This window comes from Pyxicephalus adspersus, chromosome 5 (genome assembly GCF_032062135.1).
Source record: "Pyxicephalus adspersus chromosome 5, UCB_Pads_2.0, whole genome shotgun sequence".
In the NCBI taxonomy this organism is placed as follows: Eukaryota; Metazoa; Chordata; class Amphibia; order Anura; family Pyxicephalidae; genus Pyxicephalus; species Pyxicephalus adspersus.
The window spans coordinates 74322986-74347917 of NC_092862.1; the positions used below are offsets into that span (position 1 = coordinate 74322986).

At 35.8% G+C, this 24932-nt stretch overlaps 1 protein-coding gene across 2 annotated transcripts in view; it reads right to left on the minus strand.

Annotated features, from left to right (window-relative positions):
• Nucleotides 1–24932, minus strand: part of LPCAT1 (lysophosphatidylcholine acyltransferase 1) — a 75002-nt gene that overhangs the window by 9779 nt on the left and 40291 nt on the right. For both annotated transcript variants that reach the window (XM_072411875.1, XM_072411874.1), the window contains exons 3-12: nt 21447–21661; nt 19117–19229; nt 18244–18304; nt 11331–11389; nt 8596–8630; nt 7536–7590; nt 6406–6488; nt 3590–3715; nt 2135–2288; nt 884–982 (exon numbers count right to left, since the gene is read on the minus strand). In XM_072411875.1, coding sequence (XP_072267976.1) covers nt 884–982; nt 2135–2288; nt 3590–3715; nt 6406–6488; nt 7536–7590; nt 8596–8630; nt 11331–11389; nt 18244–18304; nt 19117–19229; nt 21447–21661 — 1000 coding nt within the window. The remainder of the gene's footprint in view (nt 1–883; nt 983–2134; nt 2289–3589; nt 3716–6405; nt 6489–7535; nt 7591–8595; nt 8631–11330; nt 11390–18243; nt 18305–19116; nt 19230–21446; nt 21662–24932) is intronic.

Consider the following 24932-nt stretch of genomic DNA (forward strand, 5'->3'; position numbering starts at 1 on the left):
CATGGCGCTGCACATTATGACTAAAAATCTCCACTTTGGTCATGTCTCTCCAAAAGTCATTGTTCCAGAAGTTTTATGGTTTGTTCAGGTGCAACTTTGCAAACCTTCAGCTGTCATGTTCTGAAGTTTGAAGCGTGGCTTACAATTTCTGTAAGTACTGCACTGTCTGAACTATTTGATTTCAGTTTATTATTATACAATTGAACTCAACTGACTCATGAGATGGTCTTGCAAAAATGTTAGAAAGCGGATGTTTTGCTAACAAATACAAAATCATACCTATGCCTGATATCTTTAAGAGGCAGAAAAAGGGTGAAGTGGGACTGAAGGTCTAATACAAGTGGGGTTGGTTTAAAGTCTGAATTTTTGAAACAAGTTAATAAATCCTCTCAAGTACATCTCATCTGTTACAGACATGGAAATGCTTCAAATCAACATGCTATACAGTCAACAGTCGTCAAATAATTACAAAGGATCCCAAAGAAAACCTATTTGTCTCTACAGCTTTTCTTGACAGCTTATAACCTCCGCTTCAGATACTTAACTTCTCCACACATAACCCTTAATTTACTAGAGCCCCAAGTAAAAAGCCCTTTGTTAGCTTAGTGCAGGAGCCTATATAGGGCAAAGGTTGATTGTCTTTCTCATATAGCAATGGCCTGATAAGTGGCTACTCAAAATGTTGAGCAATGCATTGTGACAAGTTATGCGTTCTAAAGTAGTGACTTAATGAACTGAAGTCATTGGAGCATCATGATAGATAGACAACTTTTTTTGAGTGTATCTTTTTTAGCTAGGTACATAAAGATGAGCAATACCAACTTAGTTACAAAAAAATAATAACAAAAAAATATGCAGTATAAGTCATTTTAAAAAGAAATACCTCAAAAGCTAACTGAATGGTGTCCAAGGTCTTGGAAGGTCGACACACAACAGAAAGAGCAATAACATACTCCCGTAGGTCTATTGCGCCTTCTTCATTCTGCAGAAACAAAGAATTATTGTACAATGTTATGAGAATATGTAGTATTTTGTAAAATGTTCTAGTTTTCCTCATATTGGTGATAGATATAGTTCATACGAAGCATATCACATTATCAGGTCAGAAATCACTGCTGATTGGTTAATGCTTTCTTTTCAATAAAGGAGGAAAAATAAAACTTATATTATAAATAAAACATTTGTATATAAATGACAGGTGAAGTGAAGAACATTGACAACTGGCAAGTATTAGTATATAATATGTAGCAAGTAGGAAGTCTTAAAGGAGATGTGTTGAAAGCAAGAAACGTTGACCATACTGTGATGGCCAGACAACCAAGTCAGAGCATATCTAATAGAGCTGGTGTTATATAGTATTCCTTAACAGATTGTGAACCGCATAACATTCAGACTTGCAGTGATCCAGCCCCCTAGGCAGATATCAAGGGCGTAAGTCCAGTTATGATTTGAACAGAGGACTTTCAATCCAAGCTCTTATTTGTTCTATTTACTTGGGAAAAGTTTTACCTGATCCAAAATGTAGCAATGTTATATACAGAATTCTGAGATCACACTAATTCTGTGAATGTAATTTATCAGTTTTGCAAATAAAAAAAGCTTGACTTGAACGACCTTCGTAAATAGTCCTTATGAGATAAGTGGCACTGCCAATGTCAGCACAGCCTGAAGATGGCAGCATGCCCCTCTTTAATACTGGGTCAGTTCCAATAAGAGTTGTAAAGAAAAAAACAAAATTAACTTTTTGGGGGATTTTTATGCTTTTGTAAATCTATAAAATAAAATACATAATTTTAATTGAAACAGAGAACCAAAAGCCTTAAAGCAAATATGCAAAATGCAGATTAGTCATTATGTTATAGCTAGTTAACTAGTTAGCTAGTTAACAGGTACATGATGATGATACAATGCTTTGCCTAGACATCTAGGATGTAACTCTCTGGTAACCAAACTGTTAAAGCTTATATGTTACCATGTATGGTCACAGAAATATTTCTGTTTAGCTTATTAAAATGTGCATTTTCCTCATGTATATGAATGTATTTCATTTCTACTACAAGTGTTACAGATAAATGCTAACAAACCACCCTTTGAGCTTTTTAAAAAAATTTTTGAAGATGGGGATAGCACATACTTCATCAAACAAGGCAAAGAGGTCCTCTAATTTCTCAGTTACTGGAACAGATAGGTACTCTGCAAACTCTTTTAGGTTTATCTTCTCCCCTTTTCTTTTCTTTGCACTTTCTGAAAACTGTTTAAGTTCCTTTTCAAGCTTTTCTGGCTTCAATCTGTGAAGAAAAAAATATTATTCATTAAGTATTATTTATGCCAGTTCAAAATAACTAAGTAGGGTTATTACTATCATATAACAGCAAATGGAAGGTAACAGTTTGCATGCTTTACTTCCTGACAAACAAAGCTGAATTCCAGGCAGATTTAAAAGCACTTTTCTTAACCAGGGTTGTAAAGAACCCTGAGGTTCTTCCAGAGGTTGTTTGGGGTTCCTTGAACAATAAGCGCTTCTTTGGTCATTTTAACTGAAACAAAATGATTTTTAATGGCTATCTGTAAGGGTGATATTCTTCCCACTGAGCACCATGCTAGTGTACTGTGAACTGTTGATATGGAGTAAGGAACCAACAACCTGAAACAGGGTGTGCTGGAGTAGAAAGAAGAGAGGGATTTGTTTTTGGTTTATAATTAGTGTGAATATATTAAACCACTTAGTATGTAATAGAAATTATAACTTAGCTTTTTATTTTTGAACATAGCTGCTAACAAGTACTAAACTACTTTAAAAAAAAATTACACAAGCATCAGTGTGAAGGATTACAACAATATGTAATGTGCCGAGTTATTGGAGGGAAGAACTCCTGTTATCCCAACACGTTTCACAAACAATGCTTCCTCGGGGGATGTAGGAGGTATGGAGATCAGACATTCACATGGAGGAGAAATATATAATTATTTTGTGTACTGTGTCTACAAAGTTCCTATGGATATAATTGTGGTGCTGTAAAAATATTTATTGAAGGGGATTCCTGCACATCTGAAAGTTATTTCAAGGGTTCTTCATGTTAAAAACGTTGGGAAAGGCTGGTTTAATTTTACATTCAACATGTGAAAATACCTGAATCTGTCGTAGTCTCATGCATTCCCCTAGTCCAATTCTTTCACTGTGCAATCACAGTCTGAGGGGTCAGGGACGTGACTGAATGGATCTATATAGCTGCAGCACAGTAAAAGCAAGACCTGGCTGTTGCTGTCTGGTTGTTATGGACAAAGTTTTATATCCTTCAGCAGCATATATATTTAGTAATCTACCTAATCTAATTTGGATTTAAATAGCCTGTTATTAAATCCATATGTACACAGAATTGTAAAGATATTCGGCATTCATTTAGTACCAAACTAAAGGACATTAACTTCATAATTTGTAGTAAAAATAATCTTGTGTACTTGGGTATAAAGTGAAAAAAAAAAGAAAAAAAGAAAAAAATTTTACAAAAAGAATCACTAGTCAGTTATTGTTTGTCAGTTACTATCCTGCTGATCTCTCAGCACATTCCAGTACGTAGATTTTACCTACCCCAGACTTCTTACAAGTCTTGCAAACTCCAACAAAGAGGTGTCTGATGGGAGACGAAGCTGGCCTTCTGCTAATGCCAGCTGGCAGTCTTCAAATGTGTAATCTGTGACAGACACTCCCAATGCTCTTTAGGAAGAAAATTTAATGTAAACATAGGAGAAAGAGAGAGGAAAAGTGTTAGTCAAAAGGTAACATATTATCCTCCCTATGAACAGACCTGAAGTGGAAAATCTGTTCAATGCAATTATAGCACCACCTACTGATAGCAATTCTTATTGCAAGAATGTAATCAGAACTTCTTTAGGCAGAACAAATCTTCAAATAAATAATATTATATACCACCTGAATAATAAAAACACTAAGCCAAACAGCTTCCAAAGCAGTTTGGTAATTTTATTCATTTCCATCCTAGACTGGAGAAAGAAAAGGTTTAATAATTTACGCCTGCGCCTTCACACTCAGCTTGCCACAAAAAGGTGGGTGAAGACCCATCAGGCAGCAGAAATAACAATTTCTTTAAAGAAGTCCCCAACTCCTTTATTTCTGAAAAAGCCAGATGAATATAGTGAGTTAACTTTGTATAAGTAAAGGACTCTGTCCTCTTGATCAGGAAATGTAATATCAATTGTTAAAGTGTATAGTATAGTAGGGTTTAATGCCTCAATGTGTACAGTTTTCATTAATAAATATTTATATTATATATTTTTTTTGTATCTGTATTCTGTATCTATCTTTTTCTTTGAATCTTTTATACTGTTTCTAATCTAGATTTTCCAGTAACAGCATTTGGTTTCAGGCTGAAAACTATAGGCTGCAGCCTTGTAACCAGCAGCAACATTGACAGCCAGTTAAATGCACTTTTTTTGTTGACCATTGCCTTGCTAATTAGTCTCTGTTTGGTTAGGTAAACTATTTACTGTGAGCTCAAAAATCAGTTTGGGATTTACATTTACTAACAAAGTTTTGTAATTGTTTTGCACTATAAATACAATGTTTCTTGGTATGTTTCAACGTTCTTGGATGTTTACATCTTATTTTACTGCAATTTAAATCTTCCCCTTCAAATTCCCAAAGTTTACATCATCATAATCCAAAAAAACTTAACAAAACATACCTACAATTTCAGTGGGATCTCATTCCACCCCTATATTTTGTGCAACATTTACAGACAATGCTTTTAAAGCTTGATTTGATTTACCTGTGCCATAAATTATCAGTACACTGATTTTTTGCAGATGGGTACAATTATATTTTATAGTGCACTTTACTAATTAAGCCCAATGTCAGCACATGAACTGCTTGCTTCACCTCTGCTAAGCAGTGAATAAATTCCATGGGTGAAGGAGCAATTTACTCACATTACATCTTGGCACACAATGGAAGATAAAGTCAGTGTAAGATACATTATTTATTCAGGTCAGCTACTGTAGTGACAACATAGCAATGAGTGAAATAGATGTAATCAACTCTTCCAAAACTTCAGAGGTCACTAAAGCAATGTAGTAGATAAGAAGCAAGAGACCAGTTTATTTTTGATGAAATGTTTGTTATAAATTCTCTTCTTGCAAAACTCTTGTACTATCCTGATTCGACTAATGTGAAAATTGGTGCTAACATACATACATCTGGTTATTTATAGCAGCCCATTAGAATCCTTTGTGTTGGTGTTCATGTCAGACCAGGACTGTAGAAACTAGTTGAAAGCTGGATGGTTGATATGGGAAATAAAAAAAAAAAGACTTCCAATAGCAAACTTGGATGACTTTTTAGGTTACTGGCCCAAAACCCTAGAAGGAAAATTAAAGAAAAGCTATCTTTTGGGCCAATTTTAGGTACGGCTAAGAGTTTCCAGGCCATTTTTTCTGTTGATCCTTTGAGTCCGAAAGTATTTTGCAGAGGTCTCTGTTCTATACATTATAGTGTATACTGATTCTACTCTACCCAAATGCATTGGATATTGTTTATTTCTGGACAGACGGGGTTCTAGACATATGTTGTATTTTCCTTGTATAGCTGTGCACCTTTTGCAACAGATCACTTTTATTAATTATATACTTCAGGCAATCACTTCACCAGCAATCTATTTTCAAACAGACATGCGGTAAAACTCTGCAACAGCTATGCTCCACCCTTCATAATAAGAAGACAACCTGTAAAGTTACACCACTTCCAATGTAACCAAAATGTACGGTGTTTAAAATATCAACAATAATCTGCTACAAGTGCTTCTATGGCCCAAACTTGGGTGGTCAGTGTGACTTACATGTATTTGAAAATATATGCAAGATAAACCTATTTTTTTTTTTTAACCAAAAAGTTAGTAGTAGTTTATATGTGTTTTTTAAGATAACTCAGTGGATTGAACGCTGGAAATTTTTTTGCTTGCTTACAGTACTGCCCTACCCTACATACCTTTCCTGTGCTAGTTATATATGATCTAAGTGCATGATATTTTTTACTTGTTTACATTGGTGCAGACAAACAACAAAGGTTTTTGTCTGCCTTCACCAAGTCTGAAATTCGAGTGTCTAGCTGTTTCTTTGAAGATGAGTCTGCCTCTAAAATTAGACTGCTCTCAGATTATTCAATGTTATATATAAACATCCAAAGTTTGGGAAGTAAGAAAGCTTAAGGGTAGGGGATAACACTTTAAAAGTGTTGGTCAATGTGATTTCACATTCATTTGCAAATGCATGCAACAAAGACCATGTTACTATCTAAAAATTTGAAGAAGGTCAAATGTTGTCTGCTTGATCAAGTGCTGGCTATTTTTGTACTAGAAGTACCAACAGTCAATGATAAATTACGATACTTACTTGGCCATTACACGCCTTACATTGTGAGCATACAAGGCAGGGTTCTTCTTCTCTTCTTCAGAAGGAGTATAAATCGGAAGAAACTAACGTATAAATAAAAAACATGCTTATTAATGCGGATTCCACATTTACAATTTTTTTTTTCAATAAACTTTTTCCTAAACACAGGGAGTCACCTTTCTCACAATAGCATTACCAGATAGTGTGAAATGATGTAGTAGATTTGTAGTAGATGTAGCAGCTTAACACACTAACTCTCACTGCACAATCTATAATGGTAAACAGTACACATACCAATTGCTGAGAAACTGAAACTTTCCAGATCATAAAAATTTTGCAGTGTACCACAGGAGTCACTCATAACTACAAGTGGTCACATCCACCACTTCCACCCAATCAAGTCATTGGTGGCAGTTATTAGGCCTTTTCACAAAGGTGCTTATCAATTTTCTGATTACATGCTGCCTTTGAGTAGTTTGCAAGCATATAGGGTGCTTTTCTGTGCACAGTCAACTCCTACAACTGTCTGGAAATCAATGGGGTAGGTGATGAAACAAACCATCAAAAGGAAAAGCCTTATATACTCGGTAAAATACTTTTTTTTTTAGCAACTACATAGATTAAAGGATAACTGTACTGTTCTATAGTTATTCTTTAACTGACCCCCTTTTCCTGAACATTCCTCACCCCCAAAGTCTTATACTCCCCTAACCTCACTTCCACTAGATTCCAGCTGTATGGCTTACTGGGAGCCGCAAAGCTAAGATACAAAGTCATCAAGGTGGGTGGCTACATTCTCTGGAAAAATCAAAGGACATTTACAATTAGTGAGTTGCTGGGCTCCTATTAGACATGAATGGCACTATTCTATTCAGATACAGAAGATGCAGCTGCTCATCTGGTCGACTTTGCAGCCAAGACAGCACTGCTCACAGCAGGACACACTACAGCGATCTGGCAGGAGCATAGAACAGGTAAGTAAAAGATAAGAGAAGAAGTGATTGTACTTGGAGGAATAGGGGCAATTAAAAATATAATTGCATTAGGGCACCTATCCTTTAAACAAAAATTAAAAAAGGTATAATATACTGTAATAAAAACAAATGTATTTCAAAATAAAAGCATCTTACCTCAATTTCTACATAATTGTGTAACTGACATAAAGAAAGCCAAAGTATTTTCATCCTAAAAGGGAAAACAAAATCATATATATGTATATCTGCATTTCTCATGGGTAACACATTTCTAGAACAAATTTTACCCTCTGATACTTACAATGTTAAAATATACTAATATTTCCATCAATGTAAACACAGTTTCAATACCTAAGATATACCTTATATCTTTGTCTTGATGTAGCACATACAAATATAGAGGGGCAATTTGCAAATTTGCAAATAAAAATATGGGACGGGATGGTGTTCTGAATTTATTTTTACTCCAAATCAAATGTTTTAAGTTTTGGATAAACTGAGCTTTAGGAGTTTGATTTACTAGCAACACATTATCAGAAGGTAAAATATTTTACACTTACTAATGTCTACAGTTTTAGTATTGCTAGTAACATGCAGCATTGTTTTTCTGGGTTTGACATGGATTTCAAACATATACAAAATGCAGGTTGGCAGATTCCCTCAAATGCAATTGAGTACTATAAATCATAGTTCAGATGCAGCATTTGAGGTGTTTTCCCATTTTTTGTTTCCCTATAACTTCCCTTTAACAAGGCAATACAATGAAAGTGGATCTTCCGCTTCAAGCAGCCCATCGACCATCATTATACTTTCCATGCTCAACTGCTCCACTTGTGCATGACAAAATCTCACACTGCTATGTTATAAATTTGTGTTGTTTGTAGCTAGTTTTCTGGGCTAGCCTTTTGACCTTGTCTACAACTTGCACACACACAGTATTAGATCTGATATTGTTTGTTTTTTAATCAACTGGTTTCCAAGATCTCTGGCCTTTCCTAAATGCAATGCAATAAAGAACCATCTTGGTCACCCCAGTGGCAGAAGAAAGCAGGATGCGTCAAAGAGTAAAGTATTGTTGGGAAATTCAAAAAAATAAAAAAAATAAAGACCTGACTCATATGAGCTCAGCAAAGAATATTAAATATGCCTTGCGTTCAACAAAAAATTAAATAATATACCCCCATCCAGGACGAAAGAAATAAAGAAAATTACTTACGCTCCAGGACCCTGCCATGTCCAGGTTATTGTGTCCTACAAAAGACACAAAAACAAACTTGAGATATAGAAGAAATTTTACAGTTTCTTGAATATACTTTTTCAGCACTTTTAACTTCATAGCAAAACTTTTTTTTTGTTATGACAGTTTGGAAGCAGGGCCAGACTGATGTAAAGTCTAGAGGCTACCAGTGGTGTGGTGGGGTGCATCTGTGGTGGAAGCCCCTACAGGACTGGGCTATCAAACAAAATAAGCCTGGGGTGATCCCTTCCTGGTGTAATATGAGGGTATTCTCCACCAGTGCTAGTTACTGCTCAGGCACACTCAACTCAACTGCAAATGAGTTGCCACAACATGTGGCAGAGAGGGTGAAAATTAGGACACGTGTATTTTTGCCTTGGTGTCAGAGGACCTTTCCCAGCATTGGTTGGAAGTAATTTATACATCATCCATGATAAAAATAATATTGCTGCAAGGACTATTTAATAAAGCATGTATTCCAGAATATTAAACGGGATGGTTTGTTTATAGTTCGGGAATAGTAATGCAGTGGTAAGAAACTTTTCTGACTGCTTTGAAGTCGCAGTGCAGAAATTCCTCATTTCTGTTCTCTCGCTCCTGCTCCTCCTGGTTCATTATTATTTGTTCAAGACACTAGCAGTTTGCTTTTGGTGGTGTGCATATGAAGTCTACAGCAAATTAGCTAGTAAGAATCATTGGATTCCATGCAACTGTGTGGAGTAAACACTGCAGTGACCACCAAGCTATCCGTTATGAATGGGTTAATATTGCAGCTAAGCATTATATATTATATTAATTAACAGGTGGCACAATGATAGGAAGTATAGGATTTTCAGGTTTCTAATATAGTTTGTTAGCAGTGGGAGTAAAGCCTTCCTAAATCTAAATATACAGAATTGTGTCTAGATGCCAAGCACATAAAATATGAAAACAGAACTTTACACAGGGTGGTTATCATTCTCTCTTTCATCTGTCCCCCTAGAGAACTTCTGGCATTTCACAGTGCGGGTAAGCTTTGTGCTGGATTTAAAGCATAACAATTTTTTCCTTTCTCCGGTAACTTCTAGTTATAGACATTAATCAGATAAAACTGCACAAAATATTGGATAATCCTGCTGGAACCAATTCCTTTTAGAGGACACTAAACTTATGAAAAATGATCTCTTCTGGTATATCCTGGAAAAAAAATTCCTTACAGGATACAAGGAGTGTGAAAAAGAAGCACTGCCAGTAATACCGTCTACACCTCAAACTCTCATGTCAACAAACCTTAAGTGTCTGACATATCTACTGTAACAGTTTTGTAAATCCAAAAAACGGCTCCATGTCACTTTTTATTTCTACATTTAATGAGTTTCAAAGATGTTCATTGTCATCAATGATTTGTGCCTCTGTGGACATGGAGTAGTCCAATATTTTTAGTGGAAGGAAGCTTGAGAACTAGGGATGGTAATTTTCTCAACACTTTTTCTTAGCGTTTTTGCAAATCTATTTTTCAACAATTATTTAACACACCAGCCAGTCTATTTCTTGCATTTGTTTTCTTTTTGCATGAAGAATAAGGGTCTGAATTAATAAAGCTCTCCAAGGCTGGAGAGAATACACTTTCACCAGTGAAGCTAGGTGATCCAACAAACAACCCTTTCTGTTCTCTTAGGAAAGAATGAGTTTTTTTGCTCTCTGGAAGCATGCACATCATTAAAATGAACTTTCCTTTCCTTGCTGTTCAGATAGAAAACTGTCAGAAGAAATTTCTGCAAACGTGACATAGGCAGAAATTCCATCATTTTCTTATTCAACATCACTTTCCATGTGAGACCACCAAAACCCACAGACAAATATCAAGTGAAAGCCAAATGAGATTCAAGCAGCAAAGATAGACAAAGATTTAGGCCAGGTCAGCTGCACTGTTTGTATGAAAGTGTTAAATTCTCATGTGCTGGTTAATGTGACAGTTCTGCTTACAGCTCCAGGGAAAGGTTCTGGCTTGCTCTTCACAGCTATTGGTTTTGTAAACAAGATACATTGCAGTCAAGGGATTTCTCAAATTCCCAAATGCCAAATGACTTATCTTTATTTATTTTCTGTCACAAAGAGTGACCTGGGGACAGAAGTGATTTAAACCTGGCCCACCTTCCCAGATGGTGCACATAATCAATAATTACAGCACAATGTAAGTTATAGGGACTGCTAATCCCATACATTGCTTTCATTTCAACAACAAAGGATTAATCTCAGGGCAATCCGTATGAATTTATACAAATGACACATCCTGTATATATGCCAATGCAGCATATAGTAAATTTACTGTATAGTGAATGGAATAAGCAATTATGCTGAATTGTTTAAGTGCCCAGTCTACAACCATTGCTGTGATTCAAAGTTATATTCAGCTATGCCAGTTGCTATCTTTTAATTAAATGGTGCAGATTTTTGAGTTAGTAAAAAACAATGCATACTGCTTTTTTTCCCTTGGGCATACAATGTGTATGCTGGGCTGATGTTTGCATGACTGTAAAATATAGCACAAAAAACGTGAATAAAAACAGAATGCTTAAACCATGCCTTGTACGTCTGGCTTCTCCATATTTATAAGCCTTGACATTTGTTGCATCCCTGGGAATTCTGACAGCAGTATGAAAAGGCAAAAAGCAGGACATCATAAAGGAGTTGGCAAGAAACCATTTAAATGTAACCAAGGTTACAGTACTCACCATTTTATTTGGGTATCGTAATACCACTGGCTGGACTGGCACAGCAGGAATAAATGCACCTAGAACAGAAAGCTTAATATCAGTATAAAAATTTAGGTAACCACATTTGTTAAATGCATTTTATCCAAATTAAATGTAATTCCATTCCCTTCGCATATGTGTGCTTTTTTCTTTTTAATCTATTGCAGACTATTTTTAACACTGCCATAAAAATTACAAACCTAATTCATGTAATGGAATAGTATCACTGACTAAACTGGCAGATTCTATAATACATCATATTAACAAAATAAAAGTTTTTCATTCATTTAAAAAATTAATACACTGATGTCATTCTAAACATGGACTGGAATGGTCACAATAGTGATTTTTCAGATTTTTTTTGATAATGTGTATGTAATATACCCTCAGGGCTGTCCAAGATTTCACAGCCCCGGAACTTTTATATAAAACAGATACCTTTTACACCTTTTTACAATAAAAGGACTGGATTAGACTGTCAAATTTTAACTGATTAATTTATTCAGACAGGGGCACCACTGAATTCTTTGCCTTTCTGCCAGCTCTGCTCATACCCATAGCACCACACTGTCCTGTTGCTGTCAATCACGCTTTGTCATCTATGATCAGCCCACACTATATAAATTAAGCATCAGCTGCCAAGTCATGACACCCACTTTCTCACAGGCCCATAAATAAATTTCCTATATTTTTGTGATTGGGGGAGCTAGGAAAGCACGATTCTGGTTGTGTGGGGGTTGGTGCTGACAGACGCTATGGTAAAGGAGAAGACATGAGATGGCCTGTTCTGCTACTATTTTTTGTCTGCCACATTTCCTAGACTATTTGGCATAAATTAACTACAAAACTGCACCGGTGGAGAGACAATATGCTGGCTGGTTGTCATTGCAGGGGAAAGGGGGAGGTTGTTAGGTTATTACCCACTTATCACCCACTTTATTGGTCGCACCTACCATTACCTTGTGAACTGCCACTTTGTAGTAGGCCATACTTCACACTTACTTTAACCTCCCTGGCGGTCTGATCATGTCCGTATTTTCATGTCAAAAGCGGTACATTGTTTTGCATGGAAATTTGTTGTTTAAAATTTTAGGCCTGTAATTCTTAGGAATATCTCCGGGGTATGATAGGTTTGAAACACAAATCATAAATTAAAATAGAATAAATAATTATAGAAACTATATTTGTCCAAACAAGGGTACAATAATAGAATAAACTTTTGGATTTATTATTTGGATTTATTTTTTATAACTTTTGTTTTACTGTGACCAATGTTTTATAAGCGGATTACAATTTCTTGTCAAGCCACGCCTCCCCAGCATACCGACGCCTCACGTATCATATCAAATGACCCGAGGATGTGATGCAGAAGCCAGCCGGAGTTCGCTAGAAGACTCCGCTGGATCGAGGGAAGCAGGTAGGATTTTTTTTTTTTTACTGCTTATAGTACATAAAATTCACCCGAACCTCACTCGAAATTACCGTCAGTGATAATTATAGAATTGATTCATAACCATTGGTACATGTACTACAGGGAATATTTGCGAAAGGTTTATTGGTTACATCGCATAACAATCAGGAGAATTGGCAAAATAAAATCGGGATCTGTACTATTTTAGATATTTAAAGTTGGATTGGATTATTAGTTTAATGGGTTATTTAGAAAACATTTACACTTGAGTTTGTAATAGGCTGGATCCTTTTCTAGAAGCATAGAATAAAACTGGATATTAACGCTTTAAAGTAAAAACAACAGAGATCCAGGCAACATCCAAAGCCTAACGGGATCAGGAAGGAATTTTTTTTTACCCTGTTGGAGCATACTGAACCAGGGTTTATCAGTTTTTTTTGCCTTCCTCTGGATCAACTATGTCTTATGGGGTTTTATCTTGAATATATTATTTCACCTAGTGGTTGAATTTGATGGTGTTTTTTCAACCTATGTCACTGTAAATTTATATGACCTGTACCAGAAGGTAAATTGGTAAACGTGGCTTTTCACAAAACCAAAAGACACATTTAGGTACAACTAATAACTTTGCTATATCACAGTACTGTGAATTCAACTGTCTGCGCTACAAAGTATGAAATCACAAAGATACCCTAAACAGCTTTTTTACCCCCAAAGTTACCAGCTTGATGTAACGTAGGTGCATTGAGTGTTTGAGTGCATTGAGTGTTTGAGAAGAACTTCTCAATAAAATGATTTATCATTGCAACTAAAGTGTGATAAATTTGGCCACCTACACTCTGCAAAGACAGATTAGTTATATTTTTGCAAAACCCTTTCTTAAAGCTAGCCTAACTTTTCATGACTTTATGATCAAGCTCCACCAACTACTATTCCCTGTCTTTTGAGACACCCTTACTGTATCCTGTAACTGCATTTGCCAGGGCTTAGCCTTGAAGTCAGAAGAAGTCAGGCCTAAATGTAATCAATTGAGATTGCATCACAGAAGAAGAATTATGTCCCTAATAAAATATGGGTAGCCAGGGCAGCATCCAGAACCCCTAATTACATTCTACTGCTGAATGTGCACAAAGTACACTATCTGAAGGATGGCAGCAGGTGTTCCAGAACACAAGTAAAGGTTCTATCCAGGACATCAGTGATCTTCCAATGGATGCCTACATAGACACAAATATTGGATCATCCTTCTTTTTACTTTTCACTAAGTGAAAACTTTAAACCTCATTCTGATTTCCGGCACTGGGGCATTTTTTCTTTGTCTTCCACTGACCAAAACCTGGGTGCACCACTGGGGCCTTTTCATGAACCAGCCAATCAGCATATTTGTGCAGAAACAGCTTTTGGTTAATGATGACTGTGTCCATGTGATAACGCCATCCAACCCTAAGCCCACCCCAAACTACAGTGGCCTGGGACAGAAATTTGGCAGTTATAGGTAACATTTATTACTGGCCTAAAACCTAAAACAGCTGGGAAATAAGAAATGTCGGGTTGTATCAAGTGCTCACAAAGTGTGTGTGTAAACCCTAAATCTAGTTCAGCATGTCTGGCATGCCTCACTGCTTATTTCCTTAGGATACAATATGTGAAATATATAACAAGTTTCCTGACTGGGGATGCGGCCATTACAGCACTTCCTGTTTTAGGATGACAAAACTAAACCACTGCCTTTCAGTTAGAAGCAACATTTCAAGTTTGGCATACACAATTTTTCCATCAGCAATTCAGCTGCCTATCTGGTCTGTGCACTGCAGTTTATATCAGGATTTCCTGGCGATAAACTTTGCAACAGATTCACAAAAATTCATGTTCTTCAGAAAATTAAATAGGCATAATTCCAAGCATACTAAAAATACATTTTGTATTTAAATACACTAAGAGGTGCACCTTAATAAGGCAGAAAAAACTGCAGTGCATTTATGCAAAATCAGATTAGCCCATAACAATGACAATTGTTCAACAATGCTGAAATTTGTCTTCCACGGTTTGAGTATTTTATATATATATATATATTATACTGTGGGTTACGGGTTACTGTATTGCTTAAGGTTTTATTAAATAAGCCAGGCTCCAAATTTACTTATGCTAAACATTGGAAAAAGCATATTAACAAATATGGGTCATAGCAAGAACCATACAGTATCACCTTTAAGCCAAGATATTTGATTTTATAAAGAGGATTACATTTATCATGACTCATACTCATGCAAAGTAAAGCTCAGCTTATCTACTCAGAATTTGCTACTCAAGTAATACAAACAATACAACTACTTTATGGACACCTGTATCTCACCAAATTTTTATAAACAATGGGGTGTCCTAACATGACGAACTATGATATTGTACAGACAGGAAGACAGATATATGAATCATCAAAAGAATATAAGAAAACACAACTGAAGTAATTATAGCTATATATTCCTAATATATTTTACTATAAATTAACATTTGTATACAGTGTACCATATGCATGAAGTTAAGACATGGGTTTTACCTGTAATTTGCCAATTTAAATATATTTAAAGGCAAAACTTTTTTTTGCAGTGGATGTCAGTGGATATTCATCCCTGTATGTATTGTGGTGATCATTGTTACCAAAACAAATAGAGGAAAGCATTTTAAAAAAGCAAAAGGTGAGAGGAAATCTTGCAATGAGGATGGAAATGTTTAAGACTTGAATTTCCTTTACTTTAAGAGGATTTGTTGTGACTTGCTGTTGCATTCCCAAGACAAGAAACATAGTGAATTCTCCCTAGCAAGTCACAGAGCAAACATTAAACTATTAGGGTCCATACTTCTTCCCAAAACATTTTTTGGCTAAAATTACACTAAAACTGTGTGTGTGTCATTAAGCAACTATCCTATCATCACAGGGAATATTAGTAGACAATGCACTGCCAGTACAATACAAACATTTAATATTAGATTTTAGCCATTTCGTAAACTATACACAATATTTTTTTTTTTTTTCTACAATTACTAAGAATAGGATGTTTATATTGAGTCTGCTAAAAAATCTGCAAAAAAGAAGCATGAAAGGGATTTAAGGCACAACAAAGGAGAAAGGACTCTCTGGGCAACTATTTTGTACCATATATATACATAAATAAATATAAATATATATATATATATATATATATATATATATATATGGGCTATCCCCTAAAGCCATGGGTACAGCTAGAGAGTATTATAACCTAAAAACTCGGAGTTTGCTTGAAGCATTAGTTGGTACACTTACATTGTGCTACCTCTGCTTAAATGTTTGATCTACTTTTCCTAAACATGAAACATAAAAGAAAATCATAAAAGAAAGATATGAGAAAATCAATATTTTTCCTAATGTGTGTGTTTACATAGAATCTAATCAACTGACCGTTTGGTTAAGCAACTGGGGATCACTCCGTTATTAGTCATAGAACATGGCACGCAACTCAAATTTACTTACATTCATTAAACAGACCAGTCATAAATAAATACGTTTTAATAGCATTCATCTGCAAGAACCTTTTTATAGGATGGGCGGTGGAATTACAGGTCAAACTGTGTGTACTAGGCCTAAAGGCACCCATAGATTTTGCTTATCCAAATTATCATCATTCATCAAACTAGTTTAAATTATGTGTGATACTTACTTTGCATCCTAGATTGTAAACTCTTCTGTGCAGGGTCCTCTCCTCCTCCTGTGTCTGTGTGTGATTTGCAACCCCCATTTATTGTACAGCACTGTGTAATATGTTGGCACTACATAAGTACTGTTTATTATTAATAATATTATTATTATTATTATTATTATTAATAATAATAATATTAAAGTTAAAATAGAGATTTTCCACTGAGCACTTTACTAAATAAACAGAAATCTAAACAAAAACCAAAAAATTATAATGTTATGTGCATTAATTGATGTCATTACTAGGCATATCTTTTTAGCAGTATAAAATTAATAGTTGTAATCCTGTATTACGAAGGTGTTTTTGGTTTACACTGTGAATTATTTTAAGACATAACAATTATTTATATAAAAATAATTATTTTATGCTAGAAAAAAAAGAAAGACCTTAAAAAATGGCAACGAGGTGAGCTAACAAAGTATGATGTGCTGAATTAGAACAGTACAAAAGTGTTTTTTTCAGGGTCTCACAGGAAGTCTTTGTATCCCATGTACGATCATAGGTCTCCTCATAGCCAAAAAGTGAACACCTGTGTACACATTAAGTACAAAAAAAGTCACCAGGACCCACCTTATTACCTAATGACTACTGTGCTGCAAGGCTACGTATACATGCTTGATTATTGTCGCTGGAAATGATCTTTCACAATCTTTCCCAGCAACAAACAACTGAAAGATGAATGAATAAGCGCTGTACATACAGCTCTGTTCTGTTCTATGAAACTGGGAGGGGGAAGCACAAGCCAGTGGTGCCTCACTGAATTCTCCAGGACCGATCCACGAAGAATGTCGGATGACCTCTGTACACGTCAGATTCTCGTTCTAGATGAGCCCAACAGCTCAGATGTGTGTACATAAGTCTAATGGTGACCTTAAATAGCATGGCAGTCAGGTAACTAGAATTATGTGAAAAAGTAATCAAACCTTAACTTGTTCTCAGATGTTCCTCTTTTGAAATGCCATTGTTGATCTTTGAAATACTTCTTAGAGATCATCTGAAAGTACCTCTGAAGGACTACTTTACACCTAACCCCCTATTTCCCCAAAAATACAGCAGAAAAACTCTATGAAAAATAAAACATTGTGAATAAATGATAAAAATTCTAACCAGAGCTTTCTGGAAATCAAAGCTTTCAAGGGGCAAAAAAGACATCACCATGGTTCACTGTTGCCTCTTGGAAAAGCTCAAAGTTTTTAGAGCCCATTTCTACCAGGAAGCAGCAAGGCCTGGAGAGATGTGAGCAAAATCAAGCAACCTTTCATTTTTATGGAATCTCTGTTTTAATCACTGATCAGTAACCCTAAACCTTCATTTTGTAGTGTTGTTTATGAACGTTACTATTCCCTTTCACCAAAAAGAGAATTTTGATTGTATCAGCTTCAGTATCACCCCATATTACTATCCAATACCCTTGGAAAGCTAGTACAAGTGCTAATGCAATGACAATAATATATATGCGTATATTCATGTGTTCACACAAATGCTTATAAATGAGGACTCATTCAGGACATGAACAGGGTAAACAATAATGTAATACTGTACAAATATCAGCTACACTGAGGAGGACAAAAATGATAAACCAGAATACGCAAGTGCTGCAAACACAAGCAGCTGTAAGAGCTGGCATAGCCTGAATGATGCTTTTGTGAATATCAGCACAGGCAGAAGATCTGCCTAGAAAGCTGGCATAAAACATGCCGCACATGCAGCTAGGCTCAATTCACGCTACCAAATATTCACTACCTACCAGGTTTGAAGGTAATGAGGCAAGATCTGTTGGTGCAGGTCCCTTCTGGAAAGATCATTACCTGTAAATGAGAATAGAAAAATAAATTATCTACCTAAAACTAGAATAGGCACTAGAAAACAAGAATCTGATGTACTGTGCATTTTCCATACAATGTAGTCCGGCAAGAAAAGAATATTCTATAACCAGTTAGGCAGAAGTTTACAATCACATTAACATAAAAAAACATTTTCACATCTTTCATTGTAACATGAGCTAAACTATAGGAAAATTGCTAAATATACATATAAAACATATGTATATGTTAAATGTATATCCATTCAGCCAGTCTTGTGATCCACAATAGGATAAGGAGCATGGTAGCACATTTATGAGATCTTCATTATGCTCCAGTATATGAATTGGCAGACAGCAGCGTATAAAATTAAGTTACATTAAATTTTATTCTAGTCATAACCATCTAGTCATTAAGCATAACCAGACTTAACACTTTTTAGTGTTGCCTTAATTCTGCTTTAACCTCAATCTCTTTTGTCATCAAAGGTGTTAGATGATTAAGGAAAAGTCTAATCTAACACCAAATATAATTAATTGCTGCCCTATAGGTTAGTACCATCCCTGTAATATTGACTGTCTCTCTCTCTCTCTCTCTCTCTCTCATATATATCTATTGTTAGCGACACTATTTATATGTCTGCTATGACTTTTGTTTTTATCACAACACATTTAAGCATATTAGAAAAACCACACAATCTTATTTTATTAGGTAAAAAGAAATAAAGTTTAATAAAACAGTCTCCTCATATTATAGCTTTTGCTAATATAGATTTTATTTATAAACTAATGAATGTATAAGGTAGGGCTTTGACACACCTGTGGCCATATACCATTAGACTGAGCTCGTCTTCGAATTTCCTCAACAGTCTTCTTTCGAGAGTCCTGATCCGAGCGGGAAACAAACACAGGCCTAATGTAGTTGATTAATGCTGTGGGCAAAGAAAAAAATAATTAAAAAAGTTCTTCATATAGTTTTTATGGGCTTGACTGAATTTCCTAGAATAACAAAGTTAACAAAAATAAGCAATATGCAAAGCAAGAGGACATCAACCTTGCATATTTAGAAAATAAATTAAAAACTCTATCTGACATATTACAATAGATTAACTGGAAACCATTATTAAACATTTACTTTTACAAATCTTGCTTTTATCTTTAGTTTTCACAGGTGTACACAATGCATAAATATTTCTAATTACACCGGGTTTTCTATTTAGGTGCAATTTTTACATTGTGATTGTACTTTATGCTATTTATTTCATTGTCTTTTAAGGAATATTATGTTTTCTATGTTCCTGGTTCCCTTACTTGAGCCTCTTTGACATTTACTGTTAGCCCTATTTACTCAAACCTGTAAAAAGAAATATTTTCTCAATAAAGTAAAATGGTTTATCCTCTATTACAGTCTAACTTTTTCCTCTGCTGTCCGCCCCATATCTTTTTTTCTTCTTTGTTTTTGTTTTACAATTAAATTTGTTGAGATCAATGTCAAATATCCCAGTGATCTCTCATGGTCTCATTTAAAGTTCCCAGTCTTCAATACCCCCTACAGCATTACGATACCCCCTACGATTTCAGCCCCTGAGCACGACCTGTAGAAAGCCTGCAGATCCTGAGAAAAACACTTCCCCTCCCCTATGTCAGGGACACTCAAGACCTTCCATAATAAATAAATTAACCACCAATGCTGTCGAATAATAATCTGGTGAAGTTTCTTACAAAAAGCACTTTGTGTTTGATGCAAAGTGACAAACAAGCTGCCACTAGAGGGAGAACCTACAAATCCAAAATCCAATCTATAAACAGAAAACAGGTAATTTGGAAGTCAGCTAGGTCACTGAGCACACTATAAATCATTTTCAATTGCACAAGTTTGAATGTTCTAAAAAAGGATCTGTCAGGTCAGAAATACCATAGCTGATTTTTATTTACAAAGGAAGTTTCCATAATATTATTACACTAAATAAAGTAGAACATCTAGCAATTTCTAATTTTTTTGGTTAGTGTTGGGAAAAACTACTCTTCGAGACAACAGATGTGGGAGGAAATCTACCTCTATGAAGGGGAAATCATACCTGTAAGAGTTGTCAAGAAAAAAAATAAAAATCTGTCCATAACCAAATTTTTTCAGATCCAATTGTTCAGAAGACAGAAAGGGAGCTGATTCTGAACAGGAGGCATTAGACAGCAAAATAAACATTGCGTTTATGTTACCTACAGTATCCAAAAAAAATGTTTTACGAACTAGTTACGGACTGATTGGATATCTATTATAGACTTCACATTCCTCACCTGCTGCCTCTGTCATATCCGCCACACTCCTCACCTGCACATCTCATGGTCTCAAAATACTCCTATGAACAAACTACCTGCTCTCATACCCTCTGCATGTCACATCTCCCAGTATAGTCTGCCTGCTCACATTCTCCACTCACTTCTCTTCCTAAACTTACTGAAAGCTACATTCACATCACATTCCTCTGCACATACTGCCCACTGTCATACCCTTCATACACCTCCTCTGCACATACTGCCTGCAGCTTATTCTCTGCACTTCACCCTTTCACATCGTGCATTCATTTTTAATTTCTGTTTAATATTCTCAACACTGTGTTTCTTGTTGGTCCAAGAGCATCAAAGAATCACAGTGCACCTGACTAGCTTGTTGTACTACTTCCACTTCCATTCTAAGCTGTGCTGCACAAAGACTTCATGTGACCGATGCCAGGTCAAATTCAAGTACCTACATTACTGTTAAATGTATTTTATTATTGATACAGAAATGAATCCAAATATGCTGTAAATTGTAATTGCTGTAAATAGCTGCATGTAGATTAGCTTTAAGTGTGCAATAGTCGCTAAATGGTGTTACCTTATTTTTGTTGAATTTGGGATTAATATTATTTAACTGCTAAATATGGTATTTTACTCCCTCTTGTTAAAGTTATACTATAAGATAGTAACAAAGGATACCACTGGGAGATATCTCCACTAGAATCCCTGAGATGTTTACAAATAAATTAATCCATGAATTTCACCTATTGCTAAAATATCACTTTATGTCAATTGGACCTTCATTTTATACAAAAAAGGTCATGAAAAGGTAAGAGTGTGTTAACAGGTTGTGCTTAGAATTTGTCACTCACTTCCCCAAACAGGAATGTCTTTGCTTTCTGCTTTCATCACAATGGAGGCCATTGTCATTGTTACTGGAATGGCATCAAAATAAGAAGAATGTGGAGCCAAGGTCAGAATAGGAGCCTCAGCAGGCAGGGCTTGTCTTCCCTTTACGGTCACCCAATGAAAACCACCAGCAAACCACATTGTTCGCATAATTGCTTTTAGGAGAATGTCCAATATCCTGCAAATAAGCAAAATTAAAGCAAACCATTAAAGAATGACACATCAACACATATATAGATACATTTTACTGTGCTGACATTTAGGACCTATTAAAGCTGAACGGTAGCCATCTAATGTGGCTGGTCTAGCAGTTTTTTTCTGAAAATCGAATTCCTGCGTTACCATGTTCCTTTTACTGGCTTCAATTTCAGTTCAAGAATTGACTTCTGCCAGGCTGTCTGGCTGCAGAATAGGGATACAGCCACTGCCCTGGGTTAAGGATTTAATAACACACAGTCTGTAAATGTAATGTTGGGGTGTATAGCAGATTAAGGATCTTTAGTGGTTACAATGTTCTATCTCTCACAGACTTCTGTACACAATGGGTGACATTTAATAACACGGTCCAAAAGCAGTGCTGAACAGGAGCAATGCAACAGATTTAGTACATACGTTACAGCTAGAATACCTTGGTTGCTCTAAAGTAGAACAGCAAATAATAAAACCTGACTCTGACCACTTCTTGTTTATGTATCTGCGTACAATAACATTATTTAGAAAATATCTGTCAGATAGTTACAAAATTGTTTCCCAGGATAACTGGAGCCTAGGTTACAAATACGGTCACACAAAGTTTGCTGAAGAAGAAAGCAGCATGGTGGCTCAGAGGTTTGCACTCCGGCCTTTGCAGCACTAGGTCTCAGGTTCAAATCTCGGCCAGAACACACTATCTGCATGGAGTTTGCAGGTTCTCTCTGTGTTTGTGTAGGTTTCCTCCCACATTGCAAAAACAGGGAGTTAAGTTAATTGGGTTCCCCCAGAAAACTGATGTTAGACTTTATTAAAGACTTATGACTATGGTAGAGACATTGGATTGTGAGCCCCTTTGAGGGACAGCTAGTGCCATGACTATGGACTTTGTAAAGCACTGTGTAATATGTCAGCACTATATAAATACTGCAGTGCTCAACCCAGAAATATATTTAAGCCGGGTGGGAAGAAATTGTAGGCGGGTAGCAGCCCCTGTATTGTGACCAAACTCTTTAGTAACCACCCAAAAACAGCCGGGTGGGTGCTGAAAGGTGCCGGGTGGTACGCCCAGCTAAAAGGGCCTGCGGAGAACCCTGTACTGTATATTAATAATAGGAGGCAGCCTGATTTGCATCTGTGTCACTTATTTGCTTGATAAATGTCCCCTAATAAATCTAGATATTCCCTTGCTGGCTTGCCTGGGTTGTCAGTAAGAGATAATGTACATGATTATAAATGCAAATGTTTGGAATTCACATATTAAACACATTTTTCAACATAACTAGGCATCAGAAATATAAAATCAAAGCACAATAGCCTGATGTATTTTGCCATTTCTGATCAACAAAACAATGCAAGTGAATAGGGGTGCCATTCAAAGTGTATGGTACTAAACTAACTGCACTGTGGATCATGCAATGTACAAAGTTTTTTTTTTAGGCATTGTCTCAACCAACAGATATGTATACAGATATAAAAACCGTCATTTTAATTTCTTAAACCTGATTTCACTAAAATTTACAAAAACCTACAATGAAACCAATTTCCAAAATTGATTCTTGAGCTGGTTTGAAAATAGACTGCTCCTGTCCATAGTAGTTTTTGAAGACCATGTGCCACTGAGTGCATTGATGGTTAGTATGTATGGTGGGTCGTAACTGTTTGCCACTGAAAGACAGGATGCATTTCACTGCAGCGCACCTTTCCGAATCCATGATTATGTGTGTAGGTGTGTACAAGTTTAAAGAGATAGACAATTATAACTGGCTATAAAGAGGGGATATAGAGCTGCTGTCAAACATCTCTGGGAAAATAACAGATTTACAATTCCCACAACACGATGCTGTCACAATATATCACTACAATTGTCCAGATTGCATAGTACTATGCTATAAAAATGTTAGTTCATTTATTTATTCTGGTCACAGGTTTAGTTGAGGTACTATAATACCAAGAAATATGCATGTTTATTAACACATACAAGCACCTACAAAAATACCAAGATTTAAATGTATTAATTCATGCTAGTAAACAATGCATATAACTCCAGACCTGCCAGGAATAATACGGTTTCCATACCAACTAAAAACATAAGCTAACTTGATGAAAAAAAAAAAATTGTTGTAAACTAGTTATGGAGAATGATTCATAAAAACTAGAAGGAGGAAACGTGCAGCTGCTGCAACCTATCTGGCTCCATCTGTCTTTCCAGCATACATTGAGAAATGGGAGATTTGATTAAGGATCCAAAGACTCCCACTTTCCTTCCAAGCCTAAAGTCACGTGGGAGATTTTGTTGCAGAGATCGATTTGTATCTAAACCAATAGAGTTGAATTAAATTTATAGACCTATTTATTTCTCTCCAGCAGCCATTTGTAGCTAGGCCTAGCGACCGGTAGCCAAGCCCATTTTGATGAATTAACAACAGCATTGTGGTAGTCAATCCTGTCGCCAACAGAACACTGATGAAACTCCATCACAGACTAACTTAGCTTCATATGCCTAACAAAAATATTGAGTTGTCCAAAATATTTAAATATATATATCAGTATTGAACCTAAAATATTTTTAAGGCAGGTGGGAAAAAATTGTAGGCGGGTGGTAACCCCTATATTGTGACCCAACTAATCAGTAGCCACCCAAAAACAGTTGGGTTGTTACTGAAAAGTGCCGGGTGGTGGGCCCGGCTAAAAGGGGTTGGGGAGAACAATATGGCTTCTTTCACCTCTTATAGCAGGTGAGCCCTAGCTAGAAATACTGTCCTGTGACTTTTAGGCCATTACATAAGCTTTGCAAAGAATTTGCATGCTCTCCCTGTGTTTGTGTGGGCCACACTGCCATAAACATGCAATTAATTTTCTGCCACAGTAATTGTGTGAAAAGTAAGCAAACTCCAAATATCAGCCCTGGGCTGCAGATATAAGTGATAATAAAACAAAATAAATCAATTCTGTCAATACAAAAGGGAATGTTAAAGATCAATGTTCCTTTTAGAAACTGCCTTTTGGTAGACATGTGAAAGGAAATACGATAACTATAACTATATTTATAGGTCAGAAGGTCATTTTGAGCTTTGTGACCAGTTTCTGGCCACATTTGCTTCCCCTACGGTAAACCAAAATACATTTCTATGAAAAACAAAAGTATTCTTTTTTTAATATATTTATTATAACATTTATACATACATACATACATACATACATACATACATATAATGTGTTTTTTTGGGACATGTGATATGCATCTAATTAAACAATGT